The sequence below is a fragment of the Hemiscyllium ocellatum genome, chromosome 25 (genome assembly GCF_020745735.1).
Source record: "Hemiscyllium ocellatum isolate sHemOce1 chromosome 25, sHemOce1.pat.X.cur, whole genome shotgun sequence".
In the NCBI taxonomy this organism is placed as follows: domain Eukaryota; kingdom Metazoa; phylum Chordata; class Chondrichthyes; order Orectolobiformes; family Hemiscylliidae; genus Hemiscyllium; species Hemiscyllium ocellatum.
The window spans coordinates 34,338,533-34,357,063 of record NC_083425.1 but is presented as its reverse complement, the minus strand read 5'-3'; the positions used below and the strand labels follow the sequence as shown (position 1 = coordinate 34,357,063).

General features: G+C 40.9%; 1 protein-coding gene across 1 annotated transcript in view; it reads right to left on the bottom strand.

The window, feature by feature from the left end:
* Positions 1 to 18,531, bottom strand: part of cfap52 (cilia and flagella associated protein 52) — a 92,582-nt gene that overhangs the window by 22,165 nt on the left and 51,886 nt on the right. The window contains exons 11-12 of the mRNA XM_060844551.1: positions 11,364 to 11,515; positions 1,303 to 1,405 (exon numbers count right to left, since the gene is read on the bottom strand). Coding sequence (XP_060700534.1) covers positions 1,303 to 1,405; positions 11,364 to 11,515 — 255 coding nt within the window. The remainder of the gene's footprint in view (positions 1 to 1,302; positions 1,406 to 11,363; positions 11,516 to 18,531) is intronic.

Below are 18,531 nucleotides of genomic sequence, written 5' to 3'. Positions count from 1 at the left end.
AAGAACATGCACAAGCTGGAGGAATGAACAGGCAAGTTGCAGCTGAAATTCAGCTCAGGGAAATGTGAACTGATGCATGTTACTGAGACAGGCAATATAATACGAAATGTATAATTCTAAAGAGGATGCAAGATTGCAGGGATCAGGATGCAGGTAAGCATAAGTCATCAAAAGCGATAGGACAAGCTGAGAGAGCTGTTAATCAAACATACAATAGCATTTACTATTATCAGGGACACAGGTTAGAACAGCACAGAGTGAAATAAGTCCACAGAGGCCAGTATCCTATCACCAAGTCATTTACACGTGGTAAACTAATCTAGCTTTCTCACAGCCAGCTCTCAGAGTGAACAGTCTGACACTTCTGTTTTTTTTAAACACACTCCTGTTCTTATCTTTCTGCCAGGGCTCTCTGATTGCACCAGAGTAACAGCACCAACCTGCAAATTCATATTCTGTGAGGTCCACCTGGCTCACCTCATTACAATCATTACATCTGGGAGGCTGTTAAGTGCATAAACAGAGATTATGTTAAAATTGTCCTAAATATCAATTTGGCTTCAAGTAGGGTATTATACTCAGTTCTTAAGCCAAACTTTAGGAAATATGTGAAAGTATTAGAAAAGTGCAGGGAAGATTCATGAGAATGGTTCCATGATGAGGAACTTCATTTCCGCAGATTAGTTTGGAAAAGTTGGGACTGTTTGCCTTTGAGAAGAGGAAGATGAAAGGAGATTTGACTGACATATTCAAAATCACAAGGGGTGCGGACAGAATAGATGAACTGCTGCCAGTAGTGGAAGGTGTCACAGGATTAGACAATTGGCAGAAGAACAATGGTGACATGAGGTGAAGTTTTTTTGAAAAAGAATGTAGTTAAGATCTGGAATATGTTGCCTAAGAATCTGGTGGAGACATGTGCAATTGAGGCATTTGGGAGGGAACTGGATTGTTATCTAAAAAAAAGTGGGTGCAGTGCTAAAGGGGGGTACTCAGGGAGAGGTACTAGGTGAATTGCTCTTTCAAAGAGGTGGCACAGATAAGACAGATAACTTCCTTCTATGCTATTACAGCTTTGTCACGCTAAAGAAAATTGGAGATTTCATTAGCGAAATAAATCCCAAATCCTCCCTTAGAATAACATTTTTAAAAAATAGATTGTACATTTAATACAACTGTATTGTATTGCATGTGAACAACAGAATGGCACTAATCTTCTTAAACTGTCATGTTGATTATTGGCTGAACAATATGTGTTTATTGTTAAAGCATTAAAAAGTCTTCAAGTACAATTCTTCTTACCTTCCTGTCTTTTCCACTAGTTATTATCTGATATTCCTCAGGATGGTAACAAACACACTTAAAAAGGGTATTTGCCAAAATCATTTGATTTCTTGCATAGCGTCTATAAGAGATAAAATGTAATTTAGAGAGATTAATAACTGTCAGTAGTTTTCAAAGTCAAGGCCAAAGTTTCCAATTCAGAGGTGAAAAAAAAATGCTCCATGGCCCACCCACTTCAATTTCTCCCTTTATTCCCAAAGATTCTCATACTAGGTTACAGCTCATCTGCCCATTCATATTCAGGTGATAGATTGTAACCTTTGAGTATCAGCAGGCTATTTGGTCATATTGTGCTCATCATGGGGTGCATATTTTGAGTAAGACCTCCATATAAGATTTTAATATGCAGTCCTTGAAAAATGATAATTTGTAAATGTTATGATCCTAAATGAGACACTTGATCTATTTAAAGTAGACAAAGTTTGAAATCCTAGGCTATCATGATAAAGCCATGGGATTCAATCTATCTTTTTAAACAAACAAACTGAGAACAAAGTTAGAATTTTAAAATGATCTACAATAGATATAACTCAGAGTCTATAATTCAAAATCAACAGGAGGTAAACATAACAGAAACTGTGGTTGAACTCCACATCATAAAACATCAAATAGCAGATATGGTCAAGTTAGATCCCACAGATTTCTCAGCAATTTACCCAAATGTTAGTAATACTGTGGGTCTCAAAATCTTATTAAAACACTGCCTCCTTCACAAGAGAACCAAAATTGCTCCAAATTAGTCTGCTTGCAAGAGACAATCTCAGCTTTTAACTAAACCACTGCCTCAGAATTTCTCTGCAACTCAATCTTTCTCACTTGCACCAAATAAGTACTGCTTGTGGGTCTCCTTCAGCTGCATTAAACTGACATCTTCTCCAACAGTTTTTTTTCAACTCTGTTGAGCTGATAAGTGCTCCAGGGCTTCCCAGAACCCCACCTTCTCAGCAGAGAGAACTATCAAGCAGCTTTCCCAAAGCCTCATCTGTACTGAGGTAGCCAACATGCAGCATTTTAGCTGCAAAGAGCTTCTTCCCTATTCCTAAACAACTCTCACTGACAATTGACTCATCCTTATCTTTGTTCTTGGACATGGTCAAATGTAGCATTGGAACATCTTGTGCCTTTAATGTTACAATCCCAAGCTACTAACTCTCCCCACGTTCAAACATACTATCTCTTATAAAATCTCTCAAAGACATAGTTTTGAAGAGGTAAAAGCTATCTTTGATGACCTTGCACATAGCTTTATCTTCTTTGTGCCTCACTATCACATCTGATCTCTGAAATAGAATCAAAGTATCATAAATTGTAAGGATGTTATCAAGCATTATGATTTCAAGAGGACATGCTTTCCTGAGTAGGATACAAGAAGCATTTCACTGTTATTTTGTTGTAACATTTATTGTCTTCTTTCTTAATAAGTCTTAGCTGCAGTTTTTCTATTTAGCTTAAGTATCCTCTAGTTTTGGTTCTCTAAATTTAGCACCAAGATAACCACTTGTGCATTGCCTAATCATGTCATCCCACCACTGACAGCCATACTTTCAGCCAGTTAGACTTAAATGATCTGGAATTTGCTCCAAACACCTCCATCTATCTACCTCCTTCTCTTCTTTCAATACCATTTTTGAATTTTGGTTACCCCCAACTAATTCATCATTATTTCTTGAGTTAAACCTGTCTGAAGCACCTTCGGATAATATACCACATACAAAATCTTTAATATAATTTTGCATTTGTTGTCAATTATATTGTGGATCAATTACTTACTGCTACTCAAAGTGAAATTTTGAAAATAAGCATAAACTACGGTTGAAAAGGCATTGCTTCTCATCTACGTAACTTAGTTCCAAATGAATCATGATGAGAACTGAGAAAATCTTGACAATGATTCAATCTTACAACATGGCACTGGACTTCTCCAAACACAGAACCAATCGAGATGCAGTTCACATTTTAAAGCCAATACCACCATCTGCTGGTAGATATGTGTGAACACAAATTCTCAGGTGTATTTGCCTCAATTTAAACATGAGACAGAATCTTTATTTTTGCTAATTCCCAGTTCAGTCAAGGTTCTTATAAGGTTTTTCATTGTGAGACCTAGTGAGGTCTCTCACCAGATATAACCAAACTTACTGCATTAATTACCAACAGTGCCCTATGACGTCTCTCACATTTGATTCCAGCCCCATTTTACCATGTGTTGTTCCCAGAGCAACTAACCACTTAGTGGATATTCTGAGCAAGGCCGGCAACCCTTTCACCTGTAACATTTGATGTAAGTCCAAGATAGGTGCAGTGTCAGAGTGCACTCCCTTCTCAATGACATTGACTGGTCACTCAGTCACAGCAAAACCTCCACCAAGTTACTGCACAAGCTGAGCCTCAAAGTGATTGATGATGGAGACATATCCACGGTTATGAGGGTGCAGCTTGTTTCACTGTGTGGGGAAGTGTACTCAGCCCTGAGATGCTGTTGATAGTTTGCAACATGAAGGTTGTTCAGATCAAGCAGTGAGTTGAACTGCCAGGTACCCACTCTGGTTTCTACATCACGTCTTCTCAACGTCTAGCTTGTTTGGCAAGATAGAAAGATAGAAAAGTTAGAAGCTAGCAAGGTAGAAAGTTGAATATTAATGAATCAATTTGGGTAATCAACAAGCATTAACAAGCAATAATCCTCAACTGGCATCTCACCACTGACTAGAGAGAAACTTTCTACTCCATTCCAGTGTTGGCAATGCCATCTTCCAGAAAAAAATATTCAATTGAAGCCTATCTACCCTTTCTAGTGAATGTTAAAGATCCTAGGTTCTATTCAAAAGAACAGGGAGATCTCTTGAGATATTTATTCTTTGACTAACCTCATTGAAATGCATTATCTGATCCCTCATCTCATTAGTGTCTGTAAAGTATTTATATAGACAAATTGCCTGTCATGTTTATCTACAGATGCATTTCTTAGTCAACCTGTTCAGAAATGTTATTACATTCTAAAACACATTTACTCTTTTACACTATTAAACAAGTGGACTTGAAACTGGGTCTCCTGGCTCAGTGGTAGGGATACCACCATTGTGCCATAAGCACCCTATGCTAACGATATCACAACAGTAAGTACAGTTAATAGTTGTGTTGCATTGTGGGATCTTCTATGGACATGAAAGTCATGATATAAATGCAAGTTCGTTCAAGTATCAGCAATCTTAAAAACTAGCGGTTTATACAATTCAAAATATTTGCAGTTTCTTATTTTACAAGTTCCTCAAATACAGTTATTATCCCCCTATTTCATGCAGAGCTAAAGCTATCTTTGATGATTGCGCACAGATTATTCTACTCTATTAGTATTCATCTATGACAACTGACGTAAAATAGAATCACAGCATTAGATTTGGTATCTGGAGGAATTTTGATTTCAACATGGAGATTTCAACATTATTAGTACACTGGAGGCAGTGCTGGATCTCTTCATTAATATCTAGTTCCCAAGATTATGCTGCACTTGGGTAAAAAGGTGGTCATGGGCAGTGGTGGGTGGAGCATTGGTGTGGCAGTGTGCTCCTTGTGCTGTTTTTGCCTGGCTTCCACCTTTTCCTGACAGCAAGTCTCGAGGTGTTTAATGCAATGTATTGGAAGTTCTCAAAGGTCTCCCTGTGGACCTTGATGATCAGGGTTTGCGGGGGGTCGGGGGTGGGGGGTGGTGGTGGTGTTTGTAGTGTTTGCTCCAAAATGCCAGGCCAAGTTGGTGGAGGGCCTTTGTCTTGCTGATGTTCAGGATGAGACCCATGCTCTCACCTGCCTTCGTAAAAGGTGCTGATGACAGTATGGAGTTTGTACATATGCAAACATCATCCAAGTCTTGCAGATTGATGACACCAGGTGGGATGTCTTTGGTTTTGCCTTGAAGGTGGTAGAGATTGAATAATTGCTGCTGGTTCTGTAGGTTAGTTCCACGCTAAGTGGGGACCTTGTCAGTGGGGAGGTGAAGCATTTCAGCTAGGTAGACCTAGAACAGTGTTGGGTGATGACGCAATGGGGAATGGATTGATGGTGGAGCCATTTGTCATTACCATGACTTTAATGTCTTGTGGAGCAGGCAAAGAATGGTACAAACTTTGTGGTGCAGCCATAGCAGAGGTGAACACTCCATAACACACTCTGGTTGATGGTGTTAAAGATGTTTGTAGGGTTGAAGAAAGCCATGTACAGTGGTAGGTTATTTTCTCCCATCTTTCTCCCTCCATCTGTTCTTTGATGACTGTTCACCCGTACTAATTCAACTATTTTTGCCTGATACACCAGTCTGAAGCTCCTCCAAATGGTTTTTCAGTGTCATGGCTGCAACATAGGATGCAACCTACTTGTACTGGAGGTGAGGAGTTCTGGAGGTAGAACGGCAACTTAATGAAGTCACAGTGGTAGAATTACAGAACCCTGCGTCCTCCCACCTCCACCATTCTTGACTTTCCCACCCAGCTGCCAATGGAGGATCTTAAGTCGTCAACTATGACCAGTTCACGCCTGGACTGCAATTTTCTCAACTCCAGACTGGATATGCTGTGGTGCAGTCCTGCAATGCTTGTTAGAAAGATCAGAAACTCATTCAATAACTGCAAAGAAAATAACTATATCATAACGAGTCAAAAGGTATATGAGAAGCTAATTTTTAACAATTAATTTGGAACTCCAGTGGCTAAGTGTTTAACCATCAAAAATGTATAAATCCTCAAAATCTGTACAGCTTATGTGTCATTTTAGATCACTCAAAAACTACCCATTTGCACCATGTTAAAATTGTAATTAAAACAGAACTAAGCCTTATCTTCGAAACATGCAGTAAAGTGAACTCCATTTCCTGACCCTGACCAATAGAAGCCTGGTTGTGAATTTAAAAGCCCTGACCACTCAGAAAGATAATGTTTAAAAGGTGAAAGTTTTAAAATATGTGATGGAGTAAATGAATATTATGTAAGAGTCCTGATTGATGGAGCTTTTAAATAGGTAAGTGGTAAGGTTGAGGGGGAGGTGTTGTAAACTGAGCAGCAGTTGAGGCGCATGGTTCAGATGGTAGGAAATGACATTTGAATATTCATAAGACCATAAGGCATAGTAGCAGAATTAGGCCATTCAGCCCACTGAGTCTACTCCACTATTTGATCATGGTTGCTTTGTTTCTCAACACCATTCTGCTGTCTTCTCCCTGTAACACTTAATCCTCTTACTGATCAAGAACCTATCCATCTCTGTCTTGAATACACTCAATGACTTCACCTCCATAGCCTTCTGTTGCATTGCAATCCACAGATTCACTACCCTCTGACTGGAGAAATTCCTCCTCATCTCAGTTCTAAAGTAGCCCTCTCACTCGGAGGCTGCGCCCTCAGGTACCAATCTTTACTATTCATGGAAACATCCACTGTATCCAGCCCTCTCAGTATTTTGTAAGTTTAGATGTGATCCTTCTAAATTCCATAGAGTATAGACCCAAAGTCCTCAACTGCTCCTCAAATGACAAGCCCTCATTCCTCAATACTAACTGTCCCTTCACCTATCTTTGATTCATATGCAAATTTATCAACAATGCCTTTAGTCCTTTGTCCAGATCATTAACGTATGATGTGAATGACTGTGGTCCCAACACTGACCCCTGCAAAACTCCACAAGCCATTGGCTGCCATCCTGAAAAAGACCCCTTTATCTCCAATCTCTGTCTTCTGCCATTCAGCCAATGCTCTCTCCATGCCAGTACTATATGCTGACCTTGACAGCTCATATACACTCATTGAATTTCTTGTAGTAATGCATTCAGATTTTTGTTTTGACTCCCAGGTATCTTTTGCCAATCCATTCTAAACATGTGGCTAGAGGGCTGCTTGGTCTTTCTCCCCTTCTCTTACAAACTCTCTCCTGCTTTCCAGTCTAGAACAACGTCTCAACAACCTAGGGAAGTATGAGCCATGTCTCAATGTCTCTCAGATTAAAATATCTTCCAGCATGACTGCCAAGACCAGTTACATCCACAATACGTTTCTACTTTAAGAGGTAAAAATTATCTTTAAGCAGTGCAGTGTAGTTTTATGGGTGCCAACCAGTCATATTGGTCTCCTGCTTATGCATCTAGCAAGGCTTGTGGTGGCTAGACAGTAAAGATTATCAGGCAGCATGAAGTCGATGTTCCAGCTGCATCAAGAACGCATTTTGCACCATTTTTTTGTTGCAAATGGATGTAGGAACCAGTCAATTATATTCAGTAAGCAACATTCAATCCATGCAAGGCAGTCAGTTGGATGCAGTTAGTGAGATCAAATGATTACTTTTTAAAAATTAATTCTTAAGATGTGGGTATCACTGGCTGGGCCAGGATTTATTGGCCATCCTTAATTGTGCAGTCAACCACATTTCTGTGTATCTGGAGTTACATGTAGGCCAGACCTGAAAGAACTGTAGTTTCCTCCTGAAAAGGACATGAGTTAACCAATGAATTTTCCGACAGTGAACAACTGTTTGTCAACCAAATTCATCATTAGACTCTCAATTTCAGTTTTTATTGAATTCACACTCTATCATCTGACATAGAGTCATAGAGATGTACAGCACAGAAACAGACCCTTCAGTCCATCCTGACCATGCCTACCAGATATCCCAACCCAATCCAGTCCCACCTGCCAGCACCCAGCCCATATCCCTCTAAACCCTTCCTATTCATATATCCATCCAGATGCCTTTTAAATGTTGCAATTGTACTAGCCTCCCATACTTTCTCTGGTAGACCATTCCACACGTGCGCCACCTTCTGTGTGAAAAAGTTGCCCATTAGGTCTCTTTTACTCTAAACCTATGCCCTCTTGTTCTGGATTTCCCAACCTCATGGAAAAGACCTGGTCTATTTACCTTATCCATGTCCCTCATGATTTTATAAACCTCTACTAGGTTGCCCCTCAGCATCTGATGCTCCAGGAAAAACAGCCCTAACTTACTCAACCTCGCCCTTTCGCTCAAATGCTTCAATTCTGGCAACATCCTTGTAAATCTTTTCTGAACCCTTTCAAGTTTCACAACATCATTCGATAGGAAGGAGACCAGAATTGCACGCAATATTCCAAAACCGGCATAATCAATGTCCTGTACAGCCGCAACATGGCCTCCCAACTCCTGTACTCAATACTCTGACTAATAAAGGAAAGCATACCAAATGCCTTCTTCACTATATTAACTAACTGTGACTCTACTTTAAAGGAGCAATGAACCTGCACACCAAGGTCTCTTTGTTCAGCAACACTCCCTAGGACCTTACCATTAAGTGTATAAGTTCTGCTAAGATTTGGCTTCCTAAAATGCAGCACTTCACATTTATCTAAATTAAACTCCATCTGCCACCCCTCCACTCATTGGCTCATCTGATCAAGGTCCCGTTGTAATCTGACGTAATCTTCGCTGTCCACTACACCTCCAATTTTGGGGTCATCTGCAAATTTACTAACTATACCCCTTAAGCTCACATCCAAATCATTTTATAAATGATGGAAAGTAGTGGACCCAGCACTGATCCTTATGGCACTCCACTGGTAACAGGCCTCCAGTCTGAAAAACAACCCTTCACCACTACCTTTGAGCCAGTTCTGTATCCAGACGGCAATTTCTCCCTGTAATCCATGAGATCTAATCTTGCTAATCAGTCTCCCACAAGGAACCTTGTCGAACGCCTTACTGAAGTTCATGTAGATCATTCTACTGCTCTGCCCTCATCAATCCTCTTTGTGACTTCATCTAAAAACTCAATCAAGTTTGTGAGACATGATTTTCCATGCACAAAGCCATGTTGACTAAGCCGAATCAGTCCTTGCCTTTCCAAATACATGTACACCCTGTCCCTCAGGATTCCCTCCAACAACTTGCCCACTACCGACGTCAGGCTCACTGCTCTATAGTTCCCTACCTTGTACTTACCACCTTTCTTAAAAAGTGGCACCATGTTAGCCAACTTCCAGTCTTCCAGCACCTCACCTGTGATAATTGATGATACAAATACCTCAGCAAGACGGCCATCAATCACTTTCCTAGCTTCCCACAGAGTTCTAGGGTAAATCTGATCAGATCGTGGGGATTTATTCACTTTTACGCGTTTCAAGACTCCAGCACCTCCTCCTCAGCAATATAGACATTTTTCAAGTTGTCACCATCTATTTCCCTACATTCTATATCTTCTATGAACTTTTCCACATTAAACACTGATGCAAAATACTCATTTAAGATTTTCCCCATCTCCTCAGCTCCACACAAAGGCTGCCTTGCAGATCTTTGAGGGGCCCTATTCTCTCCCTAGTTACCCTTTTGTCCTTAATGTATTTGTAAAAACCCTTTGGATTCTCCTTAACTCTATTTGCCAAAGCTATCTTGTGTCCCCTTCTTGCCCTCCTGATTTCCCTCTTAAGTATACTCCTACTGCCTTTCTACCCTTCCAAGGATTCACTTGATCTATCCTGTCTATACCTGACATATACTTCCTTCTTTTTCTTAACCAAACGCTCAATTTCTTTAGTTATCCATCATTCTCTATAACTACCAGCCTTTCCTTTCACCCAAACAGGCATATACTGTCTCTGCACTCTCATTATCCCATTTCTAAAGGCTTCCCATTTTCCAGCCATCCCTTTACCTGCGACCATCTGCCCCCAATACCGTCAAAATTGGCCTTTCTCCAATTTAGAACTTCAACTTTTAGATCTGGTCTATCTTTTTGCATTACTGTTTTAAAACTAATAGAATTATGGTCACTGGCCCCAAAGTGCTCCTCCACTGACACTCCAATCACCTGCCCTGCCTTTTTCCCAAGAGTAGGTCAAGTTTTGCACCTACTGTACAGTAGTACATCCACATGCTGAATCAGAAAATTTTCTTGTATATGCCTAACAAATTCCACTCCATCTAAACCCTTAACACTATGGCAGTCCCAGTCTATGTTTGGAAAGTTAAAATCCTCTACCATAACCATCCTATTATTCTTTCAGATAACTCAGATCTCCTTACAAATTTGCTTCTGAATTTCCTTGTGACTATTAGGGGATCTATAATACAATCCCAAAAGGTGATTGTCCCTTTCTTATTTCTCAGTTCCACCCATATAACTTCCCTGGATGTATTTCCAGGAATATCCCCCCTCAGTACAGCTGTAATGTTATCCCTTATCAAAAATACCACTCCCCCTCCTCTCTTGCCTTCCTTTCTGCCCTTCCTGTAGCATTTGTATTCTGGAACATTAAGCTGCCAACTCTGTCCATCCCTGAGCCACATTTCTGTAATTGCAATGATATCCCAGTCCCATGTTCCTAACATTTCCCTGAGTTCATCTGCCTTCCTGTTAGGCCCTTTGCATTGAAATAAATGCAGTTTAATTTATCAGTCCTATCTTGTTCTCTGCTTTGTCCCTACCTGTCCTGACTGTTTGGGTCTTTTCTCAGCTGCACAAGTCTCAGAATGATCTCTTTCCTCACTATCTCCCTGGGTCCCACAAATGCTCCATCCCACCACCACCAAATTACTAGTTTCAATCCTCTCGAGCAGCTCTCGCAAATGTTCCTGCCAGTATATTAGTCTCCTGACATAGCCGGACTTGAACCCAGATCCCTAGAACATTACCTCGGTCTTCAGATTTATAACGTTTAGTGATAATGCTTATATTGAATTATTATTTCATTAAATATTTTTGTGGAAATTGAAGAATCATTTTTGTGAAATAGGGACCCAATTAGTCTTGTAATTATTCAAATATTAAATTAAATAACATTCCAATCATTTTTATGTAACAAAAAAAGCACAAAAATATAGCCCACAACAGAGTACTTAATTATTTCATTTTCTGGAGCCTCAAAATTACTGTTGCTGTATACAGCAATGATTTAAAGAGAAAATCCAATGAGGCAGGAGCATGAAATTAGGAATATTGAATTTGGCCATTGCAGTGACATCACAGATACATACATTTCATGATTAAAAGTACATTTGCAAAGACATACATTATATCCCAGATGATGCAGGTACCATCATAACTTGCTGTTACACATTCTTGGTCATTTTTCTTAATTTTAATACATGACACAGTTGATGTGTGCTCCTTCAGACCTGCAGAAAACTTATGGCTTTTTGCAAATATTTCCCATATTCGTATCTGAAATTAGAAAGGTAAAGATTGATTTAAAATGGGCAATGGGAACAATAATCAAATGGAGATGGCAAAGCAGAATTTCCACAAGTGGAATGTGATAGAATATAGACATTATACCTTCAATACAGCAGAATATAGAGCACAATGTTCCCTTTTCCGGAGGTGGTGAAAATGAAAAATACAGTAATCTTGGCCTTGGTGAAAAATTTGCTTCTTTGCACGAACTCACTAATTAAAGTTGGGCAAGAATGACCTCAACTAATCACATCCCTGATCACCTTCATTCTCACAGTCAAGAAATGGGGCTGGTTTCCAGACTGTAAAATCATGGTAACCATGGAGTGGGGCCAACATTACCCCAATCAGGAAGCAATTAAAGCGCGAACTAGGGTCAAATGGATAATCTCTGAAAGTACCTTTGCTTTTGCCTCTGACCCAAGATCCCTACCCCTAGGAAACTTTTATGAAGTACTCACCTTATTGCCACTGGATTCCCCAAGCAGTAGGCCTTAACTGACAGACTTGAAGGCCCAGGAGCATCATTGCTGACTGAGCTTCTGGAGACTTTCATCATGTGTCGAGTTCTATGAGTCACTGAGAAACTCATCCATGCTGGCTTGTCAGTTCTTAATAAGCTAATTGGTGGGTGATTGGACAGGTTTTTTTTCTGGCATTGTGGTGGTCTGTTAGTAACCACCTAATAATACACCTGTCCCCATACTTTACACAGAATTTGGGAAATTTCCACCAAGGTAGTGTAGATTCTGTAGAATATAGGGATTCCATGCGGAGGAATGAAAGGCGTAATTTGCAATCATTGAGATACCATGTGGACCACAACTGCTGTTTATAGCTGTGTTGTATCAATTGCAGTGACAAAGGGATCAAGTTCCACCTGCTCCAGAGGTGAGTCACAAACGCATGTGAATGAGATGATTGAAAGTATCAATTGCAGCGTCAGTAATGGCAAGAGAAACAAAGTTCATAGAATGCCTTATTCACAGCCATCTAGCAGGTACTCTCGTTTCTATAAAAAACAGACTAATTTCGACTGCATGCATGACATAGATAACAGCGTGAGTGAATCAATTTAAGGAATGTTGAAATCACGGAACCTAAATGACCAGCTTTTACTTTGGAGCTGATACAGCATGAGTACAGAATCAGATTCATCTTTACAGAAAATCAAAAAGATTTACAAGAAAAATAATTCTAGATGAATTGATTCGGCTGAGAATATGAGAAGGGAGGATCCAGGGACAGGTAGCAGTACCTTGAGATGGTAGGACAGATCATGTATTGCACCTGCAGAATGTGATAGCTCCTAGACACCAAATTTTTAAGGGCAAACAGTATCTGTGGGATTCATTGAACTGGAGGCCAGGCTGCAGAAACTGCAACACATTAGGGAGAGTGAAGGTTCTGGACACTTCGTACCAGGAGGCAGTAACTTCTCTAGTTTAGGGTCTTCTGATTTAGTTAATAGTCAGGGACAAAAGGATCTTGACTGCAAGTGAAGAAGATAAGGAATTGAGAAGATTCAAATGGAGAAAACTCAACCCATGCAATTGCATGACAGTTTGAGATGCTTATAACTTTTAAGGAAAAAAATTGGGACTGTAGGGTAGATTAACAAACTGACCATAGGCAAAATGTATGGTGTTAGAAAAACACAACCGGTCAGGCAGCATCCGAGGAGCAGGACAGTTGACTTTTCAAGTTTAAGCTTTTCATCAGGAGTGTGGGGGGCCCAAGGGAATTTAAGAGATAAATGGGACGGGAGGTGGGACTGGGGGGGAAGGTAGCTAGGAATGCGATAGGTAGATAAGATGGGGGGGCAATGGTGAGAGGTCAGAGTGGAGGGTGGAGTGGATAGGTGGGAAGGAAGATGGACTGGAGTTGTACAGTTCAAGAGGGTGGTGCCGAGTTGAAGGACTGAATCTGGGATAAGGTAGTGGAAGGGGAAATGAGGAAACTGGTGATATCCACATAGATCCTGTGTGGTTTGAGGCTCCCAAGGCTTTCTTTCTCCAGACATCAGGTGGCTATAATTTGGCAGTAGAGGAGGCCCAGGACTTGAACGTCCTTGGCAGAGTGAGAGGAAGAGTTGAAGTGTTCGGCCACAGGGTGGTGGAATTGTTTAGTATGTGTGTCCCAGATGTTCTCTAAAACATTCTGCAAGTTGGCATCCTGTCTCCGCGATGTAGAGAAGCCACACAGAGCAATGGACATAGTAGATGACATGTGTGGAGGTGGAGGAAAATCTCTGTTGGATGTGGAAGGATCCTTTGGAAACTTGGATGGAGCTGGGGGGGTGGGTGCAATGGGGGTGGTATGGTGCAGGTTTTACACCTCTTCTAGTGCCAAGGGAAGGTGCTGGGAGTGGGAGTGGAGGGTAGGGGTTGTGGGCCAATGGAGTCTCAGAGGGAATGGTCTCTGTGGAATACTGATATGGGTGGGGGAAGGAAATATATCTCTAGTGTTTGTAGGTGGCGGAAATGGCAGACAATGATATGTTCTATCCAAAGGATGATGGGGTGGAAGGTGAGGACCGGGGGAATACTGTTCTTGCTGCAGTTAGAGAGGTGGGGTTCAAGGACAGAGGTGTGGCAAGTGGAGGGAATGTGCTGGAGGACATCATTGACCACGTGGGAGGGGCAATTGTGTCCTTGAAGAAGGACTAGTGTGGTAGAGAGAGCTTCCAACTAAATTGCCGGACTGAGGGATCAAGTATGATAATATGTCACAAGTTAAGGAGAGAAAATTAATCAAGAGAACGAAGTAGCAAGAAGGGCAGGCAAAATTAGAGCCCACAAATTTAGGAAGGTGCTAGCAGTTAAGATCAGCGATTACAAAGATGGTAAAATGAAGATTACTGGCTATGTAGTTGAATGCATATAGAACTTGTAACAAAATAGGTGAATTGACAGCTCAAATAGAAAGAAATATGCGTGCTCTAATCATTAATACAGTGATAAAAGAAGTCAAAAGTTGAAACTGAATATTGAAAACTACGTGACATTTCAGAAGGACAGGGAGCTAGGAAAATGGGGAGGGATAGTTCTGTTAATTAAAGGTGATATTAGTACATGATAAGAATTGGCTTAATTGTAAGCATAAAGATTAGAATCTGTTTGTGGAGGGATATGAAAGTGTAAAGGCAGCAAAAAACATGTGGAATAGTTTACAGGACCCTAGGAGCAAGTTTACAGGACCCTAGGACCCTAGGCCTAAAAACAGTCACCACTACTTACAATAATGAGAGGGAGGATGACCCGGAGACAGTAACCACACCTAAAAAAAAATCAATATCGAGGAGGGCCCTTCGCTTCAGTAACAGTACAAGAGCACCTGGAAAGAGATGCAGTGGTTTTGTTCGAGGTTCATCCTGAGCAATTCCATGATGCAGGACTCTGTGCTATACAGGACATCATCAGTAATGCACACTGAGACAAGCATCAACTGCACCTGGAGGACCAAGAACTTGGTGAAATGTGCTCTTTGGTCTGCCAGAAATGTGCTGGTCTTCCACTGCAAAGAGTTGTCCTTGATCAAATATTACAGACTGGCACATCCAAGATCCTGCGCTGAATGTTGAGGAGCTTGGGGCAGCTGCCACCAAGGCATTATAGGAAAGACCACCGTCTTTCTGCCAAAATATAATGAGGGTCTGTTACATTTCAGGATACAACAGTTGCCTTAGTGGGAACGTAAATAATTTATTTTCGTGATTAGAAAATGCATCAGGATTGAAACAAAAAGAATAATGTCAAAATTCCACCGTACTGTCTGCAATGTCTGTATGGACCTGTTTCGTATGTGTTATATTTACTTATAGATAATTTATAAATAAAGTATATTTCTGAAATGAAAAAAAAGGAATGTGAGGGAGAATGAGGAGAATAGTTTCATAAAGAGAGAATGGAATCATCAACTTCTTAAATAATGTGAGAATGCAGGGTCAGCAACTTCATCAAGAGAAGAGCAGACCTGCTTAAGAAGGACCACAATGCTGGGAGACAAAAACCAGCAGCAGAGAGCTCCTTTAACTTGTTTCACCAGTCAGAGTCACTGTATGACATCACAAGGAAAGAGGTTAGTGTTGCTGGATATTTCTCCATGTCTCTTTTGATTAACTGAATGACTTAAATCAGGAGATGTTATCACAGCTGAACAGTTAGGAAATTGGGCAGCATCTTACAGGAATCAGATGAGAAATCCATTGAGACCTATTTTGACATCTGGAGGAACTCATTGCATTTTTATGCATTTGCCATGTGATGAACTGCCAATTAAGGGATATTCACTTGTTAAATGCTTTATTAACAACATATCACATCTCATTAATTTTGAGCTTTCCATTTAACCAAACCTGCTAACAAACTAGATATCGAGAATTCTTGACATGAAAATCAGAGTGAATACCTAGTGATTTCAACTCATCTCTGGCTTTGAGGAGCCTTCACATTGCTCAGTATCAAGGCATGATCCATGGCTCCAGTCACATGCACCCCTCATCCATGGACTTTGGGATCTGACATTTCCCAACCTCTCGCCACAATTATGACATTTTTCTAATCCAACTTCAGAATGCTTGGAAAGCACAGACTTGCATTGCAGGGTTTGCCAGCAACTAGCACTGAAAAGCTGCTGCAAGGGCACTTTCTTGCAAGGAAAGGCACTGAAAGATTGCATTATTGATTTGGGTCTCAGTACAGCAGGCAGTCTCTTTTTGATGTAATGTCTTGTTCACTCACCCAGCACACCATAAGCAATTCTGTGCACATCCTGAGGCTGAAGCTGATAAATGGTGGGAATGCCTAATAGTCAGAGGGAAATTGAGAAACAAACTTGGAAGGAGATCTCAGTATCTGTAAGAATAATAGGGTAGTTATGGTAGGGGATTTTAACTTTCCAAACACCGACTGGGACTGCCATAGTGTTAAAGGTTTAGATGGAGATGAATTTCTTAAGTGTGTACAAGACAATTTTCTAATTCAGTATTTGGAGGTACTTACTAGAGAAGGTGCAAAACCTGACCTACTCCTGGGAAATAAGGCAGACTGAGGTGTCAGTGTGGAGCATTTTGGGGCCAGCAACCATAATTCTATTAGTTTTAAAATAGTGATGGAAAAGGATAGACCAGATCTAAAAGTTGAAGTTCTAAATTGGAGAAAGGCCAATTTGACGGTATTAGGCAAGAACTTTCGAAAGCTGATTGGAGGCAGATGTTCGCAGGTAAAGGGACGGCTGGAGAATGGGAAGCCTTCAGAAATGAGATAACAAGAATCCAGAGAAAGTATATTCCTGTCAGGGTGAAAGGGAAGGCTGGTAGATATAGGAAATGCTGGATGACTAAAGAAATTGAGGGTTTAGTTAAGAAAAAGAAGGAAGCATATGTCAGGTATAGACAGGATAGATCGAGTGAATGCTTAGAAGAGTATAAAGGAAGTAGGAGTATACTTAAGAGGGAAATCAGGAGGGCAAAAAGGGGACATGAGATAGCTTTGGCAAATAGAATTAAGGAGAATCCAAAGGGTTTTTACTGATGTATTAAGGACAAAAGGGTAAATAGGGAGAGAATCGGACCCCTCAAAAATCAGCAAGGCAGCCTTTGTTTGGAGCGACAGAAAATGGGGGAGATACTAAATGAACATTTTGCATCAGTATTTACTGTGGAAAAGGATATGGAAGATATAGACTGTAGGGAAATGGATGGTGACATCTTCAAAATGTCCAGATTACAGAGGAGGAAGTGCTAGATGTCTTGAAACTGTTAAAGGTGGATAAATCCCCAGGGCTTGATCAGATGTACCCAAGAACTCTGTGGGAAGCTAGAGAAGTGATTGCTGGACCTCTTGCTGAGATATTTGTATCATCGATAGTCACAGGTGAGGTGCTGGAAGACTGGAGGTTGGCTAACGTGGTGCCGCTGTTTAAGAAGGGCGGTAAAGACAAGCCAGGGAACTATAGACCAGTGAGCCTGACCTCAGTGGTGGGCAAGTTGTTGGAGGGAATCCTGAGGGCCAGGATGTACATGTATTTGGAAAGGCAAGGACTGATTAGGGATAGTCAACATGGCTTTGTGCATGGGAAATCATGTCTCACAAACTTGATTGTGTTTTTTGAAGAAGTCACAAAGAGGATTGATGAGGGCAGAGCAGTAGAAATGATCTATATGGACTTCAGTAAGGCGTTCGACAAGGTTCCCCATGGGAGACTGACTAGCAAGGTTAGATCTCATGGAATACAGGGAGAACTAGCCATTTGGATACAGACCTGGCTCAAAGGTAGAAGACAGGGTGGTGGTGGAGGGTTGTTTTTCAGATTGGAGGCCTGTGACCAGTGGAGTGCCACAAGGTCGGTGCTGGGTCCTCTACTTTTTGTCATTTACATAGATGATTTGGTTGCGAGCATAAGAGGTACAGTTAGTAAGTTTGCAGATGACACCAAAATTGGAGGTGTAGTGGACAACGAAGTGGGTTACCTCAGATTACAACAGGATCTGGACCAGATGGGCCAATGGGTTGAGAAGTGGCAGATGGAGTTTAATTCAGATAAATGCGAGGTGTTGCATTTTGGGACATGACTTATGCACTTAATGGTAAGGTCCTAGGGAGTGTTGCTGAACAAAGAGACCTTGGAGTACAGGTTCATAGCTTCTTGACAGTGGAGTCGCAGGTTGATAGGATAGTGAAGAAAGCATTTGGTATGCTTTCCTTTATTGGTCAGAGTATTGAGTACAGGAGTTGGGGGGGCATGTTACGGCTGCACAGGAGATTGGTTAGACCACTGTTGGAATACTGCATGAAATTATGGTCTCCTTCCTACCAGAACAATGTTGTGAAACTTGAAAGGGTTTAGAAAACATTTACAAGGATGTTGTCAGGGTTGGAGGATTTGAGCTATAGGGAGAGACTGTACAGGCTGGGGCTGAGGGGTGAGCGTATAGAGGTTGACAAAATTATGAGGGGCATGGATAGGATAAATAGACAAAGGGGAAAGATATAAAAGAGATC